Below are 23,220 nucleotides of genomic sequence, written 5' to 3'. Positions count from 1 at the left end.
TGTGGTACAACCCCCAGGCTACTGCTCTTGTGGAGACCTGAGGTTGGTGGTGGGAGGTGGTAGTTCATAAGAAGCATGAGACGCAGTCTTGGCCTTCAACTTGCTTACTGTTTAGTCTGGGATAGAAAGTCTAACATATATGAAATTACTAGGTACTCAATAAGAAAACACATGGAGCGCTGGTGGTTAAGCCCTGGTGGCCACCAAATGGCCAACCGTTCATGGGCGGAAAGACCTGGTGATGTGTTCCCATAAAGGTCACAACCCAAGACACCCTATGAGGCAGTTCTATTATTTTCTATAGGATCACTATGAGTTGGAATTGACTCAACAATAAGACAACACAAATTAAGTGACACGTTGTACAGCTAAGTAGGTGGTAAGAACCGTAAGGGGTCAGAAGGAAAAGAGATGTTTGTGGATCTAGAGTAACATGGAGGGAGTGGCCTTTGGGATGGGCCTAGAAGGATGAGAATTTTACCAAAGAAGAAGTTTCCATCTAAATCCTCATCTCTGCCCGCCTGCTAGCAGAGAGAGTTGATTTCACCATCAGCTTTTCAATGCAGGACTCTGCCAGGGCTGATCAGGCTGTTTCTAACTCATCGGTTCCTCTTTTGCAGCATACGGTGTCAAGAAAAACATACCTCAGAGCCCTACCACTGTGAGCACTGGCATGTCCACCTCTGCTGGTGAGTGCCCTAGCCCCTAGAGTCAGGCTGCACTTGGGAGAATTGGTCTACAGTGTACGCAGTCATATCGCAGGGGGCTAGAACCCTCTGCTGGTAGTCTGACGTCTGCAAATGAAACTCACTCCAAGAGTCTCTCGGGTGTTTCGATGAGGAAGCCAAGATGAAAATCCACTTGACCATACGGTGGCTTTCCTGTCCAAGCAGGCAGGGAGCTCCACCCACCATCCTTGTCCGGTAGCCTATGGCCTTCTCCCGATGCCTGTTACCCATCATAAGAGCCAGGAAGCCCCTCCCTATTGCTGATAGAATCTTTATCTACTTGGATTCTCAATCTCAAAGTGGGCTAGTTCTTTGATTGCTCTGATCCTCACGTGCTTCCTGCCACACAAGAATTCATTCATTCAAAAAATCTTGACTGAGCACGTGCTGTTTGTCAGCCACTGTTCCTGTGCTGAGAGTACAGCCGTCAACGAGACAGGCTCGATTCCTGCCCCCACCAAGATAACAAGTCCAGTGGAGGAGGCAGATGATAAACAGACAATTCTGTATACAAGATAATTACAGAAAACGATAATCATTTTTAAGTACAGGAATGAAGTTATGTAGCAGAGACAGGAGAGTGTGTATGAGAAGGGATGCTTAGATGGGGTGGCAAGAAAGGCCTCCTTGAACAGGTGACATTTGAGACCTGAAGGATAAAAATCAATCTGCCAGTTAGTAAAAGAAGGAACAGCCTGGCAAGGGTGACTTTTGCCTGTTTGCTAAAGCGCCTGTAAATCTCCAGGTTGGAGGCAGCCCCATAGGGTAGTGTTCAGTTTAGCTGAGCAGAGAAGGGTGTCTGTGGTCTCTGAGGTGCTTCATGGTGACCACTGTTGATGACATCAGAAGGCCTTCTCCTTCCTCTTCCATTTATGCCTTCTCTCTCCCTCTCTTTCTCCACCACCCGCATCTTGACACATTCCCCTCCCTCCTGGCCCACTTCTTTCCTCTCCAGCCTGCACCACAACTGTCCAGAATGATGACCTTCTGCACAAGGACTGTAAGTTCCTGATCTTAGAGAAAGACAACGTGCCCTCCAAGAAGGAGATGGAGCTACTGATCATGACCAAGGATAGTGGGAAGGTCTTTACGGCCTCCCCCGCGACCATCGCTTCAAGTAAGGTCCCACAGGTCTGGGGCTGCAGAAGAAAGGCAAATATGTAGGGGACCCAGTGTCTGAGCTACGTGGTTTGCAAGGTTTCCATAGTGAAGCCAATCATTCCAGTCCATGGGAAATGCCTGCTCTAACAAACTATCCCAGGATGGCCTTGACTGCAGACAAGCCAAGACAGTTCAGACTAAGAGCTCCCTGAGCAGTCTTTAGGCTACAGCAAGGGTGGGAAGATTAACCCCAGGAAAACTGAGCTTTCTTCTTACCTGGCTTTCTTCTTCCTCCCAACACAGAAGATAAGGGACAGGCTTGAGGGGAGTGGTGGGGAGAGAATATGGTGGATTATCCCTGGTTTTGTGTACAGCTTCCTTTTCAGAGGACACGCTAAAAAAAGAAAAGCAAGCCACCTACATTTCTGATGCCTGCCTGAAGTCTGAAGTTAATGGTAAGAGCAAATCTGATCCGATAGCTGTCCACCTTGACTTCAGCCAATCCACATTTTACTTTGTTTTCCCTGAGACTGTGATACTCAAAGTGGTTGTGGACGAGCAGCCTCAGCAACACTTGCTAAAAGGCAGACTCTCAGCCCATATCCCAGATCTACTGAATCTCAGTCTGAGTTTCAACAAGCTACTCTGGTAGTCCGTATGCACAGTACTGAGACAAAAGTCTTCCTCTGGTATGTTTAAAGTCTACAGTGTTTTTGCTTTATTTTTGTTGTTGTTGGTTTTTTTGTTTTGTTTTGCTTCATTTGTTGTTGTTAAGTGCCATTGACTCGCTTCTGACCCACAGCAACCCTGTATAGGGTATCCGAGGAGCAGCTGGTGAGCTTGAACTGCCAACCTTGCAGTTCAAACTGACTTTGCAGTCCAGCGCATTAACCCACAGAAAGCCCGCCCATACTTTTCAGAACTAATTGAAAAATTGTTTTGCAAAAGCACTGGCTAGTTTTATTTATTTCTTTCTTCCCAAATATCTGGATTCTTTCCTGAATAACTGTATCTCCTTCTGGGCTCTGAATCCTTAGGGTCTATCTCCAACCCACTGGTTACAGGAAGTCGGTAAAGGAATAGAAGCATTAAGTCACAGAATGTTGTTAAATAAGTGGAAAACTAAACCAATTACAGTTCTGAGATGGCAGGAGAGATTGGAGCCTATTTCAGAGAACCTTCCAAATCATCAGTTCTTTACATTTTAGGGGGTGGAGGTAGGGATGTGGATGCAAGACCCATTTTCAGGATTTGATGGAGGTTATGGACATTTTTTCCAGAAAATTCCCCCACATGCCCAGGGAGTTAAGCACAAACCTTCACCAAGCCGATTCATGCCTTCTGGCTCCCCAGGTTAGGAACCTATGCTCAGAGTGCCATAACCAAGATATCAGTCATTTATCACACTTACTGTTTGAATGCAGGTGGAATATGTTTTGGGCTTTGAGATTTAAGGTCTCAAGAGAATGGAAGCACTGTTTCTGTCCACCATTAATTGGTGCAATGTCTTCATTGCTGTAATCTGTCTGACTAGTGAGAACTGAATTCATGGACCTTCCTGTAGTTTGTGGTTCTGCAAGGGACCTAGGACATATATTAACTTAGACCAAAATAACCGGGTAGGGCAGTCTTGGGGGCTCCTCCAGTTTAAACACCTGGTGTCTGTACTTTCAGGAGACCTGAAGACAGTGTCCACAAAGGGCAAGGCTGCCTCTGCAGGTGAGTAAGAATGGAAACCAGTGGGGCTGGTTGTGGTTAATGGAACTGGTAGCAGTCACCTAACCCAGAAACTGCACAAATTAGCCATCCATCTTTGAAGTTTTACTAAAGGTTCACAGGGAGCAGAATGGAGGGTGGGAAAGTGGACAGACTGGCTTAGCTCAGGAGATGGTACTTCATAGACCTTGCAGCTCCCCCTGTTCAGCACCCACTACCTGCTTTTACAGGAAAGGAACAACACAACATGAAAGACTGTGTCTTTACACAGCACTAGCTTCAAGATGACACTAAGAGTTTCTTTCGAAAGTTCACAAAATTACCATGTTGTTGTTAAGAGCTGTGTGTAGTCTGTTCTGACTCATAGTAATGCTGTATAGAGTTTCCAAGAAGTAGCTGGTGAGTTTGAACAACAGCCAGCCTTGCGGTTAAAACCAATCTTGCGGTTAAAACCAATCTTGTAGTCCATTGCTTGTCCTATAGCTCCACGCCAGTACTCCTAAATTACCATGCTGTTGTTGTTGTTGTTAAGTTCCATTGAGTTGATTCTGACTCAGAGCAACCCTGTGTAGGGTTTCCAACGAGTGGCTGGTGAGCTTGAACCACCGACCTTGTAGTTCAAACCAACCTTGCAGTCCAGTGCTTTATCCCACAGAGCCACACCAGCACTCCTAAATTGCCATGCTGTTGTTGTTGTTGTTAAGTGTCATCGAGTCAGTTCCAACCCACAGCAAACCTCTAAAGGGTTTCCAAGGAGCAACTAGTGACCTTGAATCACTAGCCTTGTACTTCAAACCAACTGTGCATCAACCCACTGCTCCATACCATGTGGTTGTGGTGGGTTGTTGTTCTGTGCCGTGGAGTTGGTTACAACTAATAGCAACCCTGTACAGGGTTTTTGAAGCTGTAAATCTACAGGAGCAGAAAGCCTCATCTTTCTCCTGCAGAACAGCTGGTAGTTTCGAACTGCTGACCTTGAGGTTTTCAGTCCGATTCGTAAGCACTATGCTAGCAGAGCTCCTTATGACCCAGCAATTCCACTCCCAGGAATACATCCAAGAGACTTGAAGCAAAGACTCAAACACTTGGATACCAGTGTTCACTGTGGCACAACTCACAATAGTCAGAAAGTGGAAGCAACCCAAATGACTATCAGCAGATGAATGGATAAACAAACTGTGATATATACATACAAAGGAATCTCACTCAACTAATAAGGAGTCCTGGTGTGGCGCTGTAGGGTAAGCACTGGGCTGAAAAATCAGCTTGAACTGCAGTTCAAACCCACCAGCTGCTCCCTAGAAACCCTAGGTAGGATCGCTGTGAGTCGGAACCAACCCGACCGCACTTAACAACAACAACATAAAGAGTCCTGGTGTGCCACTGTAGGGTAAGCACTAGACTGCTAACCGTAAGGTCTGCCATTGAAATTCACAAGCTATTCCTTGGAAACCCTATACAGGATTGCAATGAGTCAAAACTAACTCAGCAGCACTTAACAACGACAACATAAAGAAAAATGAAGTCCTGGTACTTGCCTTGACAAGGGTGAACCTTGAAAAGATGGCGGCAGCTGGCTTCCATAAACATTTACAGCCTGAGGCAGTTCTCCTCAGACCTAAGGAGTCCCAAGAGTGGGAAAGAACTTGATGGCAGGGGGTTTGGGTTTGGGTGGGAGCTACAAAGAGTTGTGTAAACTGAGTTGTGGAGACGGGTCTTTAGGTTTGGGTGTAATGACATTCTGCTTGGGACTGTGTGATCAATAAAATAAGAGGGGGCTTCAAAAAGTTCATGGAAAAATAGAATTTAAAGATAATGGAAATCTTCCATGAAGTTTTTGAAACCCCCACTTAACAACAACAACACTATTAACACAGTTTTTTTTAACTGGCACTGGTTCTACATCCTCTCCTGATTACTTTATATTCCTCTGCATAGTTAACTCAACAACCACCCTGTGGTTTAGGTCATTCTTTAATCTCATTTTCTAAAAAGGGTACTCAGAGAACATTACACATCTGGAGCTTCCGACTGTCTTAAGCAGTTGTGGCCCCATGCTCATCCCAGGGTCTAGCCTCATCCTTCCCTGATGCAAAACAACCCACTATAAAGCCTCACTAAGACCCCCAGAAAGTCAGCCAAATCCAGCGCGAGTGGAAGGAAAGGGGCAGGAACTGCTTGGATCCACCTCAACCTTCTCCTCTTGTCTGCAGAAACCTATGGCTATGACCGCCGAGGCGGAGGCGGCGGCGGCGGCGGCGGCGGCAGCGGCGGTGGTGGTGTGGCCGGCGGAGGTGGAAGCCCGTGGGGGGCAGCTCCAGCCTGGTGCCCCTGTGGCTCCTGCTGTAGCTGGTGGAAGTGGCTGCTAGGCCTGCTCCTCACCTGGCTGCTTCTCCTCGGGCTGCTTTTCGGTCTCATCGCTCTGGGTACGTGTCCAGGGTGGCCAGACAACCTGTGAGTGGCAGGAGGCGGAAGGGTGGAATCTGAAAGTGGTCCCAAGTATGAGAGTGGCCTGGGTCCTCAGTGCAAACTGTGGTTGCTCCAGATGAGGAAACTGAATCTCTGGGGGGAAGCTGGCCAAGGACAATCTGTTGGGATTCAAATCTGGCTCCGGATTTGCAGTTCTGCACTCTCTACCGTGAAGTAAGATTCTCTAAGCATTTGTTAATGCGGCCAGGCCTTTTCAGAGCCTTTCCCCTGGAGCCCCATATCCACCTTTTAAAGCACCCATCCCTGTCTCTCTGAGGAGGAGCTCTGTAACCCATCTCAGATGGGAAGACTGACTTCCAGGCCAAGCTTCTGTCTCCAAGGCTGCATTCTGTGTAAGGGGTCCTGCAGACAGCTATAATAGTCATCTCAGCATAAATATTCCAGCAAACTGTCCCAGCGATGTGAAGGAGCTGCCCATCACTGAGGGTTTCTTCTGGTGACATTGTCTTTTATCTGTTCATCTCAGCGGAGGAGGTGAGGAAGCTGAAAGCGAGAGTGGATGAACTGGAGAAAATCAAGAGCAGCATGATACATTTTGAGGAGACGATGGAGAGGAGCAACAGGGAACGTCTCCAGGGTGCTGCACCCGGAGTGGGGACCGGCCTGGGGACAGGGGGGCTGGACAGCCACAGTCAGGAGGCACTCTGGATATTTGTGAGGAACAAGCTAATGACAGAACAAGAAAATGGTGAGTGCCTCAAGGGCTCAAGGCCAATTGGCTTTGAATCAATGGGTCTTTTGTATCAGTATGGATGGAGCCCTGGTGATGCTGTCGGATAAACACTGGGCTGCTAACTGAGAGGTCGACAGTTCAAACCCACCATCTGCTTCGTGGGAGAAAGATGAGGCTTTCTACTCCCATAAGGATTTACAGTCTCGGAAATCCTAGGTAGTAGGGTCTATAGGAGTTTGAATTGACTTGATGACTGTGGGTTGGGTTTGGTGGGAGCAAGTCACTACTCAAGGCACCTCCTTTAATCCTCTCAGTAGCCCTGGGAGAGCCAGTACAGTGATGTCACTGTACTGGGGAAATGGAGGCCTGGAGCAATGAATTACCCAAGATCTCAACATTAGAACAGTTTGGAATCTAAGTCCTAATCCTAGTCTCTGTTTTTCCCCAACTGAGCCCTTCTTGTGTGTGTTTGTGTGTGTGTGTGTGTGAGAGAGAGAATGAGGGACACAAAAGATATAAAATTAACTTAGAATTCACTTTCCTTTGTAGGAAATCTACGAGGCAGCCCTGGCCCGAAAGGTATTCTCTCCTTTCTGTAAAAAGCTCAGCTTTCTGGGGGGATTGAATGATCTTACTGTTGGGAGGAATCTCTTAGAGCGGGACTTAGCCTAAGGGATCATCTGAAAGTGGCCCATGGGGCACAAGGGGCCTGAGGAACCACACCAAATGCCTCACTCCAAAATCTTGTTGAATGATTTGAAGAATACGAGGGAGGGAAACGCTCTTGGGTTCTTACCTCATCTCATAGTTTTCATCTCTTTCTGACTTTAGGTGACATGGGAAGTCAAGGTCCTAAAGGTAAATACAACATGGACATTTCTACCTTAAATGCGAGTGAAGGCTGATCATTTAAAGCAGTCAGTTGATGTCAGGAGACCCAGCTCACACTCTTCCTGACCACCTGTCCGTGGTAGGACCCATGAAGAGCAAGGCAGCCCAAGACCCTTGAGGTTGTTTGGCAGGGAAGTGGAGTCGGGGAGAAGATGTCGTGACTAAGCAGGGTTCTGTAACTCTGGGGCAGTCTGGCCCTGGCCTGTTCTAAGGACTCCAGGGATCTCTCCCCACCCCCCAATGTTCAGGGTCCTGAAGTGACCTCCATCAAGGGCCTTTGTCTTCTCAGGCTCCAAAGGGCAGTCTTTGAACCTCATATATATCACAACCACCTGGGGAAAGGTCTAGAAACACAGACTCCTGGGTTCTGTCCCTCACCTCCTGAACCAATTCTGATGACCCAGGTCAGGAAGCACCACTGCATGAGCAGAGCACATTTCACTCAGAGGTGTAAGATGTGGGAGGCTGGTAAACTCAGCAGTCAGGAATGGAGCTCCCATCTGGGGAATCCAATAGGAGCAATGTCATCTACCCTTAGGGGACTTGAGTCTAGCAGAAGAGGTAAGGCGCCCCCACAGTGTAGGCCAGTAGATAATGTGGCATGCACTCAGGTACTTAGGAAACTGATGCTTTTCCTCAGAAACGTGGGCAACTGATAGGACAGGTGCATGAGGAGGGAAGGGCAGGTTCCCAGCCTCAGGCTGACCACAAAGCAGCTAGTTCTCCTTGATTTAGCTAGGGGTGGGGAACATCTGGCCCATGGGCCATATAAAACCCACAAAATCATTTGGTCTGGCCCTGCCAAGGCAACTGCAGTTCCAGCCATCACATTTATTGTGGTTGTTAAGTGCCATTGAGTCAGTTCTGACTCATAGCAACCCTGTATAGTTTCCAAGGAGCAGCTGGTGGTTTGAAATACAGCAAGCTAATTTTTAAATTGATAATTTTATATGGCCAGTGAGTGAAGTTATACATTTTGGCAGAAAAAAGTTCCCACACTTAGATGCTTTGCTAGTAACAGTGTATACAGCAATTGGTATGAGATTCTGGGCCCCACTCTCGGAGCCTCTGATTCAGTAGGTGTGGGTGGGGCCACGAGTCTGTGTTCTTGATCACCCATGAGTGTGTCCACATTGAGGATCACTGCCCCAGTGATGAGGTCCCCCCTCTCTCTCCAGCTCCACTCTCCTTCCCAACAGGTCCTACAGTCCAAGAGTGGGAGTCCTTCAGGGGGTCCTCCACTTTGCTTTAATTCTCTACAAGATTTCCCAGCCCTCACTCCAGGCACACACCCTGGCCCACTGCTCTTCCCAAGGCACCAGCTTGGTGGCCACACTCTACCTGATCATGCTCGGGAGGGGGACTGATGGTTCCAGAGCCCCTAAATCTAGAATCACCAGATAAAATATAGGATGCCCAGTTAGATTTATACTGCAATGAAACAATGAATACTTGTTTAGTATAAGCATGTCCCATGCAATATCTTATTGAATAAGTATGATAAGCAATATTGGAGTCACACTTAGACTAAGCAAATTCAACTGGGCATCCTATACATTTTATTTGCTAAATGTGGCAGTCCTGCTTGAATCCCACCTGTGGTTCTTTTAGGGAACTGGGTCTTTAGTTAGTCCTCTGGCTGACTTCTCTCTTGTACTTCTACCCCTGCAGGTGATCGAGGACTCCCTGGGACTCCAGGTGTGTAGACACTGGTGACCTCCCCGCTTACTGTAAAAAATGGAGCTTCTAGTGTTGTAAGCTGCTCAGTCCTGGCTGCCAGGTTCAGGGAAGAAACTAAGGGCTGAAGTTTTCTTGTATAATCCACAGGTATCCCTGGGCTTTTGGGCCACCCAGGTCCTGAAGGACCAAAGGGACAGAAAGGCAGTGTGGGTAAGAACCATTCTTTTCATTCATTAATTTATTCAACGTTAAGTGCCTGCTGTGTGTCAGAGCCTGTTAGGTGTTGGAGAAACATCAGTGAACAAAACAGACAAACCCCTGTTGTCATGAAAATGACATTTTTGCTGGAGAAAAAGACAATAAACAGGATAGATATGTGAAGTACAGGCAAACCTATGTGCAGGTTCCATTCCAGACCACTACAATAAAGCAACTATCACAATAAAGCAAATTATAAGAACTTTTGGTCTCCCAGTGTTAATAAAAGTTATGTTTATACTATATTGTAGTTGATTAAGGAGCTCTGGTGGCACTGTAGGACAAGCACCAGACTGCTAACCACAAGTCGGTGGTTCAAACCCAGCAGCTGCTCCTCAGGAGAAAGATGAGCCTTTTTGTTCCCATAAAGATTGACAGCCTTGGAAATGCTAGACAGGGTCACTATGAGTCAGAACCCACTCGATGGCTGTTGGTTTGTTTATACATAAATATATGTTGTTGTTAAGTGCCATCGAGTCAGTTCTGACTCTTAGTGACCCTGTATGGAGTTTCCAAGAAGTGGCTGCTGAGCTTCAACCACTGACCTTGTGGTTCAAACTGACCTTGCAGTCCAGCACATTAACCCACAGCGCCACACCAGGACTCCATATATATACGTTCTATTAAGTGTTCAGTAGCCTTAATGAAAAAGTTTGAAGTCTTGTGAGAATTACCAGTATGTGACACAGAAACACAAAATGAGCATAAATTGTTGGAAAAATGGGCCGGGTAGACGTGCTTGATGCAGGGTTACCACAAACATTCATTTTGTAAAAAATACAGTATCTGTGAGGCACAGTAAAGGAGGTATGCCTGCACATGGTGTGTAAGGACAGAGCCTGGCAGTGACACAGGGCGTGCTGAGGGGACCTGCACTGGGTGTCGGGGCTAGAAGGTGCCGTTTGTGCAGACTTAGAGGGATGGAGATCGGGTAAGTGTTCCAATGACCAGTGAGTGAAGAGGTCCCGCTAGTCACGTGGGGTCTAGAGGCAACAGAAGGACTTCCTTCCACTTCAAAGTCAAGACGCCATCTGCAGGTTTAAGACACGATCTACTTAACATTTTCTGGGCTCCCTCTGGCTTCTGGCTCAAGTCTAGGCTATAGGAGCAAGAGCAGAAGCAGGCAAACCAGTGAAGGGCTCCAGGCAAGCCTTCTGCCAGACAGACGCTGCCAGTGGAGCCCTTAGCTGGGCCTGGGATCAGACCCCAACTCTGAGGTTGGCTTTTGTGTCCATAGGAGAGCCTGGCATGGAGGGACCCATGGGCCAGAGAGGCCGAGAAGGTCCTCCAGGACTCCGTGGCGACCCAGGGCCTCCTGGGCTTGGCGAGAAAGGGGACAAAGGTAAGAGGAAATTCCTTCACCAGGAGGGTTAACTATAGCCTTCCTTCTTTTCATCTTTCTCTTTCCCTTCTTCTTCCTGTAGCCTTTATGGAGCACCTGCCTTGAGCCAGCGTCTGTGTTAGGCTCTGGGAAGACAGTGGGCTACGAGTGGAGGCAAGCCTGGCTGTGGGGCCAGCCTGGGGCATAGACCAGTCTGCTTGCTCCAAATCCATGGAGAAAGGGATTTCAGGGAGATGGTGTTCTGCCTACAGTGGGGTGCAGAGGAGAGTGAGAACTCAGGGCAAAGGTGGAGAATGGGTTATGTGGAGGGCTGGGTGGGAAGTCTGGGGGCAGGCCCTAAGAACCTCTTGGCTGGAACCCCCACAGGGAAGAAGGGGAAGCCCCCAGAGATACAGAACCAGACTGGAGGGGATTGTGGAGCTTTGAAATTCAATTCTTACCCCTGACTCTCTCAGGGGTAACAAGCATAGACGCCAGAAAGTCTCTCAATCCCTAGAAAGTGTCAACAAGACAGCTGGTCAATCAGATAACCAATTGCTGAGTGGCTTCTAGATGCCAGCCTCCCTGGGATCTACCATCTCTGAGGCAGGAGCAAATGGAAGCAAACTGTTTTGCTAATCAATGGCCTCACAGAGGCACCAGATTCCTCTGAGACCACTAGCAGGGCAGGAAACATCACTTCCACATGACACAGCCGGGCTGGGGGACATCCAAACTGTGGACTTCCACATGACATAGCCAGGCTGGAGGGCATCCAAACAGGACTCTCCCACGGGCTCACTCCATCGTTTCTCCTCAGGGCCTGTTGGTGAGCCAGGACCTCATGGTCCACCTGGTGTCCCAGGTTCTGTGGGTCCCAAAGGTAAGTCAAGTGCCCAGGACAGTAGCCAAGTTTCCCAGGGAGAAGGTTATATCCAGGATGGACCACAGAGGTCCAGGAACTGGGATCCCAGACAGCCCTGGTCCAGTGCCTCGGACCTGCGCAAGCACAGTGGTTCCTAAGTGGGCGGATAGGTCATTCAGGAAGTCAGAAGTCAGATAATTTCCTCAGCTGAGTGAGGACCAGATGAGCAACATATGTGACAGCCCAGGGGGAATGGACCCTTCTCACAGTTTGATGCCCATCTAGTCACCTCTCCTTCCTCCCCTCTGCCGAGTCCTAATGTCTTATCTGAAGGGGAAGGATCTCCTGATCCATCCCAGTTGCAGCATCCTCCTAAGGAGGACTTTGCAATGGGGCCATTCCTGGACCTGCTGACTTCTGGAGTCCTGGCAAGAACCCCACAATGTGGCCAACACACACACATAGTCCTTATCTGGAAGTGAGCTTCCCATTCCCCATCATAGCTGGGAACAGATGTCCCTGGCCTGTGCCTGACCTATTGGCTAATCACTGTGTCATCTGCTTTCTCAGGTTCCAATGGTTCTCCTGGCCCTCAAGGACCCCCAGGTGAGGTGCTTCTGCTGGTAAACACATGCGATTTGTGGAGAAAACAAAGGGAACTTAAAAGAAAAAACTAAAAACATTTTTGTAGACAAAAAAGGAAATTACATGAAGAGTTTCCTAGAGACACAAAACTACTCAAGTCTGCACCTGTGCACCCACTGTGGCTGACTTTGAGTGCCCTGATGGGTCATGTCCACACCTATTCTGGTCCAGCACTTCAGCAGTAGAAAGCTCTCATCCTACCTTAGTCTTAGCAAAGTGTTTCCCTCCGTCTCATTCCCTGTGAGACAAAGAACTCATCCTGCTGTTGAGAATTTCAGCTGCAGCCTGCATGGTAATGCAGGGCAATGTTGCTGTCGGGGTACTACAAGGTGTTCTTATACCCAGGGCCTGGTCATTTGCAGGGGCAAGGAACCTGAGCAAGGGTGGTTTCTCAGGGAAGAGGCAAAGCAGCCATTTATGTATGTGTGTGTTTATTCCTTCCAAAACTAATGACACTCATCCACTTGCATGGTTTCCTCTGCTTGGCAGGTTCTATAGGTCCCCAAGGGCTCCGAGGTGAAGTGGGACTCCCTGGGGTCAAAGGTAAGCTGGCAGGGAGGGCTTGAGGAGAAGGGGTAATCACTTTGTATATATCTCTTAGTCAAGAAGGGAGTCTGAGAAGTTCTGATGGCTATGACCTGAAGTCTGTAAATCAACAGATGAGTGTTGGGAAGAGGAGGCTAGGGTAGAGTAGAAGCCTGTCTTCAGAGACAAACACCTCCCCTCCTACGGCATCCCCACCGAGGTATCAATTTTCCTTTTCAGGTGACAAAGGACTTATGGGACCACCAGGATCTAAAGGTAAGTTGTTCCATGCTGCTGCTCAGTTAGTCCCTGTGAACCCTGCTCCGGTGTCAGAGAACAGAGATGGCTCTGAATCCTGGGCCTGGAGTTCATTTTAGTCCAACCTCGCCCACAGGGAAACTGAGACACACAGAGATTCAACATGCCCAATGCCATGGCTTAGTGGTCCTTGGGAGGCCTCTGATCTTGTCGTCCTTGTGTCCACAACGCCATTTGTGTAACAGCAGGGACTGGCGGTCAGTTAGCAGCACCAGCCCCTGAGAGAGGTCCAGCATGCTCCAATGTCCAGCATGCTCCAATGGCTGCAGTTGTGCTACGCTCTTGTCAACCTCCTGCTAACCTACCTGCCAATAGTTTCAAATACACTGCGACCTGTTTCCTGCCCAGGGATCCCTATTGCTGGATGAGATTGTCTTCCTTGCTCCCAACTGATGTTTCTTCCCTCCCTCTCCACACCCTATTTTAGGTGACCAAGGCGAGAAAGGAGCCCGAGGCCTCACAGGTAGGTCAGTCCTACATAGGGATCTACTGAATTCATTCATGACTTTTAAAAATCCATTGTGCACAGACAGTGGGGGAAACATAGGCATGTGAGTCAGATTCTCTGTGTAAAATCTTCAGGGAGCTCCCAATCTAGCAAAAACACAAGAGAAGATGTAAAGCACTGAGTGAGAATACCCAAGCATCAGAACATACAGAGAATAAATGTTTGGGGCAGAAAAAGGAGTTTGTGATCGTCCCTGATTCTTATGGGGAATATAGTTGGTAGAATGAAACTCTTCCCAAAGTAGCAGAAAGTTTGCACATCACTTATACCCTCTCTGCCACTTACCTTCTGCTAACCTGTGTGACTAAAGGGAAATTAATGGCACTTAACACTTTATACCTAAGGAGCTCTGGTAGCATAGTGGTTACGAATCGGGCTGCTAATCTTACGGTCAGCAGTTCAAAACTACCTACCAGCTGTTCCACGGGAGAAACATGAGGCTCTCTGCTCAAGTAAAGATTTACAGCCATGGAAACCCTGTACAGGGTCGCTGAGTCGGAACCGACTCCATGCACATAACAACAATCCTTTGTACCTGACCCAAGCCTTTGTCTTTTCAATCACCTCATATGCATATGAAAGTTGACCAATGAATCGATGCATTTGAATTATGGTGTTGGCAAAGAACATTGAAAGTACCGTGGACTGCCAGAAGAACAAAGGAATCTGTGTTGGAAGAAGTACAACCAGAATGCTCCTTAGAAGTGAGGCTGGTGAGCCTTCATCTCTCATACATCAGACATATTATAAAGAGGAATCAGCTTGGTAAAGTGGAAGGTCCATGAAATGGAGGAAGACCCCCAATGAGATGGTTTGACACAGTGGTAGCGACAATAAACTCAAACATGACAGTTGTGAAGATGGCCCCGAACTTGGAGTGTTTTATTCTGTTATACAAAGAATCGCTATGAGTTGGAATCAGCTTTACAGCACCTAACAACAACAACACAATAGTTTGGCTACAAGGGGCATCTTTCTACTTCCAAGGAATTAAGACTAGTAAATGTGCCCCTTCAGACCAGGCATGACGTTGGGTATTCTGTATCTGTGCTGGAGAAGTCATGTGGCCCCGAGCAGGAAATGAAAGCAGAAGCTGCTTCCCTAGACCTGGGCTGGCATCTTCTGGTAGAGGAGACAGCAGGCTCTGGGGTAGTGGGAGTGGATGGGAACATCCTACCATTGTGAAGGACTCAGAGCTTAAAACCTTCCCACCACCTACTACTCCCTTTTCTTTTGCAGGCGAACCTGGCACGAGAGGTTTGCCTGGTGTTGCAGGCGAGCCTGGGGCTAAAGGAGCAATGGGTGAGTGTCCCAAAGGAGCATATTGAATCTGCCCTATTGGAATGGTCATTGTGGCCCTATAGAGTTTAGAACCTTCTTCTCAGAATTACTTCTTCCTGTTCTCTAATCTGTCTGCTCCCTGAGAGAGTCTCAGTTTACAGGTCTTTTCTGGGTTCTGGCATCCTTCTTAGGGTTCACTGCTCCAACAAGAGTGTGGCAGGACACTAAGCTCCCTAGGAACCTGGGAGGCAGAGAAGTATGAGGTTCTTTGGAATCCCCAGTATCCTAGGCACAGTCCTAGGACCCCAATCCAGTTTCAAAGACAGAACCAGGTGATAGCTTGTTTGCTGGCTTTGACTGAGGTAGTTGTCCACCGGGATATGGAAAGTTGACCAAGGACCCTGAGAGGGTCAGGTGTTTAGCATCATGTCCCAACTGGGGTTTGGAAAAGTACTCATTCTCTCATTCATTTTAACAGTTAGTAAGCACTAACTGTATGCAGGATACTGCACTGGGCCAGTAAGATACTTTATGTCCATCTAGAAGAAATAAGGAGTCTTGGTGTGTAGCTATAGAATAAGCACTGGACTGCTAACCAAAACCTTGTCGGTTCAAACCCACCAGTGGCTCCTTGGAAGCCCTATATAAGGTTTCTATGAGTCAGAACGGACTCGATGATACTTAACAACCTAACAGGAGAGAGAAGTTGGATGAGGCCAATTGCTATGAAAGGTTCCAAGGGTCTGAGGATACAGTGGAATGAAAGATTTCTTCCAGCTAGGATGATGGGCAACATCGGCGGGGAGTCAGGGGGTCCAATGATGTAAAAAGTTAGGAAGAGTTTCATGAGGTTGCCAGTGTGAGGGGCAGCCTGAGGAAAGACAAAGACAGGACAGAATTCATGACCTGCTCACAAAAGGACACCACTTTGGCTAGAGCTTAGAATAATGCCTAGGTAGTAGAGACAAGAACTTGGAAGACCTTAAAAGCCAGGCAGAGGACTGTGGCATTACTGGCATTTGGTCATAGCCCACAGACATTTATGGAGCATCAAATATGTGCTGAGCCTCCATGATCGGCATTGGGGAAGTGAGGCAGGGGTGACTGACCAATTCTCAGCAGGAAGATGCACGATGACTTCTGTTGGAGAAGACAGGGAGAAAGCTACAGTCTAAGGGTGTAACAAAGATGGAGCTCCTGCCATTGTTGATGGTGTCAGGAAGGGCTGCCATGGACTTCCCACCTCGGAGATAATTTGCTTTGAAACTGTTGGACCAGCAGTGGGAGAGAAGGACAGAAATACCTCCAAAAGTGACTTTGGTTCTGTTTTCCCAGGTCCTGCTGGTCCTGATGGACAACAAGGCCCAAGAGGTTGGTCACTGAGCTACTCATCTCCCTATCACTGAGGTCACTCCCTCCCCTGCCTCCCACTCCATGGCCTACCCATGTCTCAGGGTAAAGTTCTTGTCCCCTTAGCTATAAAGCAGAGGAAATATCCATTCTGGTTCCCATTTCTCTTGTCCGCCTGACAGCAAGGCAGTCAATAAAACCCCAAGAAGTCATTTGCTCAAGTTTGTTGGGCAGGTCAGTGTCTCTAAATGGAAAGCATCTTCATACTGACCATGCTCTTTCTAGGTGAACAAGGTCTTACAGGGATGCCTGGAATCCGTGGCTCACCAGGACCTTCTGGAGACCCAGGAAAGCCAGGTAACAGCAGAAAGAAAAAGTCACCACCCTGCTCTGTGTGTGTGTGTGCCTGTGGGTGTCTTATCCCATTTCTTCTAGCAGCTCAGCCGGGAACTACCCTAACTAAGAAACTGGACATTAGTTCTCTTGCTATGTGCACTGATGGGGGAGCCTGGCACCTTTCAGTCACCAAGTCTGGGAATTTAGTAGAGAGAGATTCACAGCTGAAAGCAAGGGGTTCTAGAAAAGGGCACAGACTCTCTTAAAAACTGTAGTTGGAAGTCACCTCAATATCCACTCTTCTGAACCCTTCTCCTCTGACCCATCTCTCCTTGGCTCATATCTAGACCTCACCAATACTCAGTAGACTTTAGAGCCCCCATCAAAGGCAAAGCAAGATGATCGGGGCTACGGAAATAAGAAGCCAAAACAAGTTCAGAAAGGGAGAGTCTGAGGGGCAGGGCGAGCTGCTTGGCTCCTCTGACCGGTGCATAGATGGGGAGCACCAAAGCTTCTTCCCCTGAGGAGCCTGGGTGGGTGATTGGTGTCTGTGCATCTAAGTTTTCTGGATTCATGGCTCACCTCAGATTCTGAAAGCAGCTGTGGCTACAAGTAGACAGAAACCATCATTCAGTGGAGCAGAAAGTCCCGTCGTTATAAAGCTCCAAGAATTGTTCCTTGTACTGTGCTGGGAAGATACTGAAGTCAGGTTGTGCCAGACCTGAGGCTGTCATCCTGCACTCCCAGTCTGTGTGTCCACCTTCCCCTGAAGTTGAGTGTGACTCCTTAAGGACATCTTCAATCTGCCATCTTTCTCTCTTGTGTTTTCTTTCCTGTAGGCCTCACTGGACCCCAAGGACCTCAGGGTGAGTCACCAGCAACTCCCACCTCCAAATGCCACCTGCTGACCCTTCCACTTCCTCCAGACACAGACACAGCAGCAAATGCTTTTCCTCCAGTCACCTTAGAATGTCCTCGCTCTTCCGCCCTCCACGTCCCTACACCTCTCACCTCAGCAAGCATAGGTTCAGGTCCTTTATTATGACTTTTGAGAAAGGAAGAAAAAATTTCCATCTGGAAAGCCATTCTGGTAGAAACACACATAGGTCATCTACTGAATCTATTGTCACCAGTATAGGAGTCCCCAAAAGGAGACCCCAGGCTTGTGAGGATGAGGAGACCCCTCCTGTAAAGATTTATGACCCAACTGGCATGGCTAGGAGTGGATACTTCCCTTGTTCAGAAGGGCCAGCCTCTCTGCAGCCTCCATGTTAAAGCTTGTCCTACAGTTTGACCAAAGTGTACCCATTTGGATTTGGGAAATTGTCACTACATCAGCCCCAACTCCTACAGACTAGGCAAAGATGCAAAATGAAATCAAGCATCAGGCTCCTCAAAATTGTATGCAACCCTAACACACTTCAAATGTTCTCCAGCAATTCTGCAGACTCAGCCTGACTCCTGGACAGGTTCTGAGCCCCAAGCCAAACCAGTTGTCATGGGGTCAGTTCCAACTCATGGTGAGCTAGGGGTCAATAAGGCAAAGAGAGAGGAATAGGATTTGATACAAGAATACCAGCCACTGGTCTGTGGAGAGCACTGAAGACCACCAGATGAATCACTCAGACTGGGATCCCCCAGAGCTGAGTCCATGGACCTCTGCCTTCCTCAAGCCCAGTGGCTGCCCCTTTTCCTGAAGAGGGAGAAGGAATCAGAGCAAGAGGCATCCAGAGGGGCCACCTGGGCTAAAGCAGAAGACAAAGCCCAGGGAACGCTCAGGATTTCAGTCAGCTACAGTGCTGTGCTGAATGGCCAGGGCTTTCATTAATACTGAAGAAGGTTTCTCTCTCTGACTTACTTGTTTTCAATCACATCAGGACTTCCTGGTATCCCCGGCCGACCAGGGACTAAAGGTAAGTGGTTTTCTAAACTCTGTCTTTCCATCAGCCATTTGTGTGGCAGAGGAAGAGACTGGCAAGAGGGAGGCACCTCTCTGGCCAGTCCCTGATCAACAGTGGCATCTAGTGGCTCCAGCAGAAGACTGTGAGGTTGGGGAGTCCAGTTTGTTCTAAGCAGCTAAGCCTTGAATTCTCAGGCCCCACCCACTCCACTCTCTTTCCACCCCACAAACCAGAGCCTGGTTTTAATAGGCAAATGTCTCCAGGAGGGACACTGTTCTCCTCAGTGTCCCTCTTCACACTGGACTCTACAATGTCCCCATTATTGCTTTATCCCCACAGCTGAGGCTTGGTTCCCCACTCACATGACTGTTCCCCTGGGAACATCTCAGTCTCACACACACCTTGGTGTGGCTAGGTAGACAAATCATTTCTGAGAGAGAACTTTGATACAGGCAGAGACTGTACACAGTGCTAATAAGACAGAAGAGTAAGGGTACTAAGAGGGGAATGGAATTGCTCCTCAATGTGAGGTTTGACAGAGACCTGGGTCATGATGCCAGGGACTCTCTTGTCCTGTTCTGCTCCGCTACCCATAGTCCAGTTCAGTACCATCAGACCCCTGACATGAATTAGTCCAGGAATAAATGGTGCTCAGGGATGGTCCTGCTCTTGTTTCTGCTACACTATGTTCCTAAACCCAGATGTTCTGTGGAACAGGACTCTGTTGTGATGAGTAACTGTCACCCTTGGTGGAACCCTAGAAGTAAAATTACTGGTTTCCAGAAATTACTTTCCCAATGATAGGTTAGGCCAAGGAAGCTTTGTATTGTTTTGTTTTTGTTTTTGTTTTTTTTCAGAATCAATTTAGTTTCAAGATAATGACAACTGAGTTCATACAAGCCAGTCAGACAAATTTCTGTGTTTCAGAAATTTTCATGGACTGAGGGTTTCCTTTGTAACAGACCAGTTGGATTTGAGATCCCCAAGCATTCCAGAAGCCCTACCCTTCTTGAGAGGCTGTGCTTCACACCCTCCCTAGATTATGCACAAAAGAGACGACAGTACTGAATGTGGACTGTAGTTCAACAAGACAGATTCAAGTAATTTCTCCTCTCTTGGTCTTAATTCCAAGAGACAGCAAGTAGAGACCAACTGTCTACTTCCTCTTAAGGGGTAAATCAATATCATCCTTTCATCATGTGGATGATTTAATTGCTCACAGACCTTGAAGAACGAGAAGCAAGGTCCCTAAAGAGTCCTCAGTTGAAGGGCTTTGCTGTCCTCTACTCTTGCTTGGTTTCTCCAAGTGAGCCCTTGGATCTCCAGTCCCAAGAGATCCTTTGCTGAAAAGGAAGCTAGTGGCCCATCCGTTTGGAAAGGTGTGAATGCACTGTGCTTTTCTTAGTAATCCACTACTCAGGCTTCATTTTCAACACCTGAGACACAGGGCAGGCACACGATCTGTTAACCTTTATTTACTCAGGATTTCTCAAACATACCAGTCCCTGGACACCTACTGCTGTCTCAGGGGTCTAAACTGCTGTGCAGCTCATTGGGGACCCACTCTATCCTGAGCTTCCCACCTCTGTCCTTTGGCAGACATTTTCCTTCTTGTGTGGCTCGTTGTGAGAGAAGTTAGAGTCTGGAAGTTTGACTGGAACTCAGCCTGGCTCTTTTTTGGCCTCACTGAGAGGCATACTCTCCAAACTGTCAGATGCATAAAGCCCCTTCGCTGAGTCCTAGCCTCATGCAAAAGCTAATGTGGACAGGAAGGCGGATGCTCCAGCACGCAGATCTCTTGCTCTCAATGCACCTGCTCACTCCCTTCCAGTCCATTAGCCTTCAGTCTCGGGGGAAAGGTCCAGAAGTGGGTCTCAAATGCCCCCAGAAGCCTTGAAATGACTTACTGAGCCCCATCTCCTTTTTTTCCTCCCCTCCCAGGGGAACCCGGAACTGCAGGCAGGATTGTAACTGCAGGTAGGAGCCAAGAGGGATCTTCCTCTGCATGTCTTTCCTTCTCAGGGTTGGGGCATCTGTCTTGTCTCCACCTAGCACCCATCAAAAAGTGCCCGCTGCAGGCACAGGGCTTTGGATTTGATGGAGTGGTGAATTCTTGGGGTTAGCAGCGAGTGAGGTCTTTCCTTCCACCCCTGGGCTGATGAGAGGAAGGGCCCTGGGCCAATGGCTACACTTGGGTCCCAGATGCTCTGAAGGAGAAGAGGGTGACTCAGTCTCCCATGTGCCTTCTGTTTTCAGAGGGGTCATCGACTATCACCGTCCCAGGCCCCCCAGGACCTCCTGGAGCTATGGGACCTGCAGGGCCTCCAGGTGCACCAGGTCAGTCCATGATTACTTTGCTTTGTCCCAAATCAGCAGCCAGTTTTGGTGGCATTTGACTTTAGATGTATTTGTTCAACTCCTAAAAGTCAGGGCAGGAACTCAGGCGAGGCTGAGAAAGTCCAACTCTTATTCTCAAATAGTGAAGTAGGCCAGTTATCCTTCTCAGATACCTGAGTGAGCCTCATTCTGCACAGAAATTATGCCAAGCATTCTGCAGGCACGCCTTCACTCAGCCCTCGCAGCTCCGTGGGAGGCCCGAGCTGCTATCTGCATGTATATATGGGGAAGCTGGGGCCCCATAGGTAAATGACTTATACCAGTCCTCAGAAACGCTATCCAGTGCCAACTTGACAGCACTTAACAACAACAACAACAAGGTCACTCAGGATCCCTAGTAGTGCAGTGGCTTAAACAGTGGGTTGCTAGCTGCAAGATTAGCAGTTCAAACCCACCAACTGCTCTATTGGAGAATTTCTGCTCCTGGTAGTTCAAGCTTACCAGTTGTGCCTCAGAAACCCTATATAGGGTTGCTGTGGGTCGGAACCAACTCAACAGCACTTAACAACAACAACAATAGCACTGTGGGATAAAGCACTGAATGGAAAGTCAGTTTGAAACACAAAGTCGGCAGTTCAAAAACCAGCTGCTCCTTGGAAACCCTACACAGGATCACTATGAATTGGAACTAACTTGACAGCACTTAACAACAACAACAACAACCAAGATTTGTGATCCTGGAAAGCCTATGGAGCAGGTCCACTCTGTCCTGTAGAGTCGCTGTGAGTCAGAATGGACTCAAGAGCAGCTGCTTTGCTTTGGGTGTTAGTGAGGTCACATGGGTAATACAAAGCAGAGCCAGGATTTGACTCAGGTTCTTCCTGTTTGGCCAATCAAAACACTCAGTCCTCAAGCCCTTTGTTTCCTTTTGGAAAACAACTTGGTAAGATTCATCAAGGGCAGTAAAATGCTAGAAATTTACTCGAAGAAAAGATTCCAAGATTGTCCAGCAACAGTTAGATAGCTAAGAAAATACGAAAACCTTAGAAGAAAGTTCCTAGGAGTTAAATGTTATTTTTACAAGTGGGGTGTTCAATAAAGGCGCTACGCACTCTGTGATTACCACTCTACGTTCACAAGATGTTAAGAAAAAAAATGGTGATGGGAAATAACACAAAAGGCTCACACGTTGAAGAATTAGGGACGCTGTTTCCAAAATGCCTGTTATTTTGTTGTGTGTATTTTTTACATTATTTTTTAATTTGCATGTATAAATGAAGCATACAGCTTAGCACGACCAAGGTACCAGTCTTCCCCCAGACAAGCCCCAGTGGGAGGGCACTAGGGAAACTTCAAGGCCATGTCAGCAAGGGTGGTTCTGCCTACCCAGGACCCTCGTGCCTGTCAGAGGTGGTCTCGCCAAGATGGATCAAGGGTTGGTCCTTGGTCCTTACTGCTCTCAAATAAGCACTTGATCTCCCTCGGCCATTGTTTCATAACTTGTAGGGAAGCCATGTGTGTACCCAGCTGCCTGCCCTTTTTTTCAGTTCTTTCTAGAACTGTGATCCTGGAGGAATGATTTAGCCTTTTCTTCCCCAACCTTGTTTCCAGGCCCTGCTGGTCCAGCTGGTCTCCCGGGACAGCAAGGTGAGTGTCCCCTCTCAGTCACCACCTCCTTCCATGTTCCTGAGAAGGCAGGGATTTTCCAGAAGAGACTCTATTAGCTAAACCCCAACAGGGAGATGAAAGTGCTGCGACGCTGATCAGGATTGAGCAGGACTATCCTCATGGACTTCCAGTCCCTGGTCATTGTGCCACTGCCCAGCCACTTATTTAAACAGTCAGGCTTTGGGAGCATGGTCCATTCTCTCCAGCCAACTCAATGACCCCTGCCCTCTCCCAGTGGGCATACCCTGCACCTCAGCACCTGGACACTGGGGCACTCTCCAGGACCTCTCCAGAGGAAAAGCACAAAGGGATCGCAGTGTCCAGCCTAACTTTGTGTCCTCCCCCCAGGCCCACGAGGAGAGCGAGGGCTTGCTGGTGAGTCATTTATGAGTAGCAGCAGCTCCATCTCCGAGGTCCTCTCTGCACGTGAGTACCACCATGCTTTCCCGGGCAGGTGGCGCAATGGGCAGATCCCAATGTGAGGATGACCAGTTCCTCTAAAGGCAGTGAAAGCTGACAAGGAACAGTGGGGGTTTTGTCTAGTGTGAGAGGGTGAGTCACTGGGGATGGGGCAGCTGTCAGAGCAGTTCACAGGATGCCAGGAGGACCAGGGTCAGGCGAGGCCATG

At 48.3% G+C, this 23,220-nt stretch overlaps 1 protein-coding gene across 1 annotated transcript in view; it reads left to right on the top strand.

Annotated features, from left to right (window-relative positions):
* Positions 1–23,220, top strand: part of COL17A1 (collagen, type XVII, alpha 1) — a 56,609-nt gene that overhangs the window by 24,103 nt on the left and 9,286 nt on the right. The window contains exons 13-36 of the mRNA XM_006831318.1: positions 621–689; positions 1,684–1,845; positions 2,204–2,284; positions 3,504–3,548; positions 5,759–5,971; positions 6,502–6,723; positions 7,258–7,287; positions 7,540–7,566; positions 9,271–9,297; positions 9,427–9,489; positions 10,775–10,879; positions 11,679–11,741; positions 12,294–12,329; positions 12,858–12,911; positions 13,134–13,169; positions 13,639–13,674; positions 14,959–15,021; positions 16,336–16,371; positions 16,636–16,707; positions 17,526–17,552; positions 18,564–18,599; positions 20,529–20,564; positions 20,844–20,924; positions 22,536–22,571. Coding sequence (XP_006831381.1) covers positions 621–689; positions 1,684–1,845; positions 2,204–2,284; positions 3,504–3,548; positions 5,759–5,971; positions 6,502–6,723; positions 7,258–7,287; positions 7,540–7,566; positions 9,271–9,297; positions 9,427–9,489; positions 10,775–10,879; positions 11,679–11,741; positions 12,294–12,329; positions 12,858–12,911; positions 13,134–13,169; positions 13,639–13,674; positions 14,959–15,021; positions 16,336–16,371; positions 16,636–16,707; positions 17,526–17,552; positions 18,564–18,599; positions 20,529–20,564; positions 20,844–20,924; positions 22,536–22,571 — 1,656 coding nt within the window. The remainder of the gene's footprint in view (positions 1–620; positions 690–1,683; positions 1,846–2,203; positions 2,285–3,503; positions 3,549–5,758; positions 5,972–6,501; positions 6,724–7,257; positions 7,288–7,539; positions 7,567–9,270; positions 9,298–9,426; positions 9,490–10,774; positions 10,880–11,678; positions 11,742–12,293; positions 12,330–12,857; positions 12,912–13,133; positions 13,170–13,638; positions 13,675–14,958; positions 15,022–16,335; positions 16,372–16,635; positions 16,708–17,525; positions 17,553–18,563; positions 18,600–20,528; positions 20,565–20,843; positions 20,925–22,535; positions 22,572–23,220) is intronic.

Source organism: Chrysochloris asiatica, unplaced genomic scaffold, assembly GCF_000296735.1.
Source record: "Chrysochloris asiatica unplaced genomic scaffold, ChrAsi1.0 scaffold00003, whole genome shotgun sequence".
Taxonomy (NCBI): Eukaryota; Metazoa; Chordata; class Mammalia; order Afrosoricida; family Chrysochloridae; genus Chrysochloris; species Chrysochloris asiatica.
Note: the sequence above shows the minus strand (reverse complement) of the source record. Positions and strands in the feature narration are given on the sequence as shown.